At 23.7% G+C, this 300-nt stretch overlaps 1 protein-coding gene across 1 annotated transcript; it reads left to right on the top strand.

The window, feature by feature from the left end:
- Nucleotides 1-171: 171 nt before the first annotated feature.
- On the top strand, nt 172-266 carry PRSY57_0009300 (aurora-related kinase 1; the record flags this gene model as incomplete). The annotated part of the gene is made up of 1 exon (XM_020114179.1): nt 172-266. A coding segment is annotated over one exon (95 nt), but the record flags the coding sequence as incomplete, so codon positions are not given.
- Between the last annotated feature and the right edge of the window lie 34 nt (nt 267-300).

The raw sequence follows: 300 nt of genomic DNA, 5'->3' as shown, positions 1-300 counted from the left end.
AAAAAAAAAAAATGTTCATCCCTGGAACATTTAAAATATAATAATGAGGTTGACATGTGCCCATTTTAAAATTATTCTTATTGTTTTACAAAAAAATTAATAAAATATTTTATAACATATTCGTAGAATATTCTTAAATTACATTTTTTTTTTTTTTCTTTATTTTCGTAGGGCGATGGAGCACATGGTAGTGTATTCTTGGCTTGTGAGAGGAGAACCAATTTTATATGCGTGTTAAAATGTATATCTAAATCACATTTAGTCAAGTAAAAAAAAAAAAAAAAAGCACAAAAATATATG

The sequence above is a fragment of the Plasmodium reichenowi genome, assembly GCF_001601855.1.
Source record: "Plasmodium reichenowi strain SY57 chromosome Unknown, whole genome shotgun sequence".
Classification (NCBI taxonomy): Eukaryota; Apicomplexa; class Aconoidasida; order Haemosporida; family Plasmodiidae; genus Plasmodium; species Plasmodium reichenowi.
Note: the sequence above shows the minus strand (reverse complement) of the source record. Positions and strands in the feature narration are given on the sequence as shown.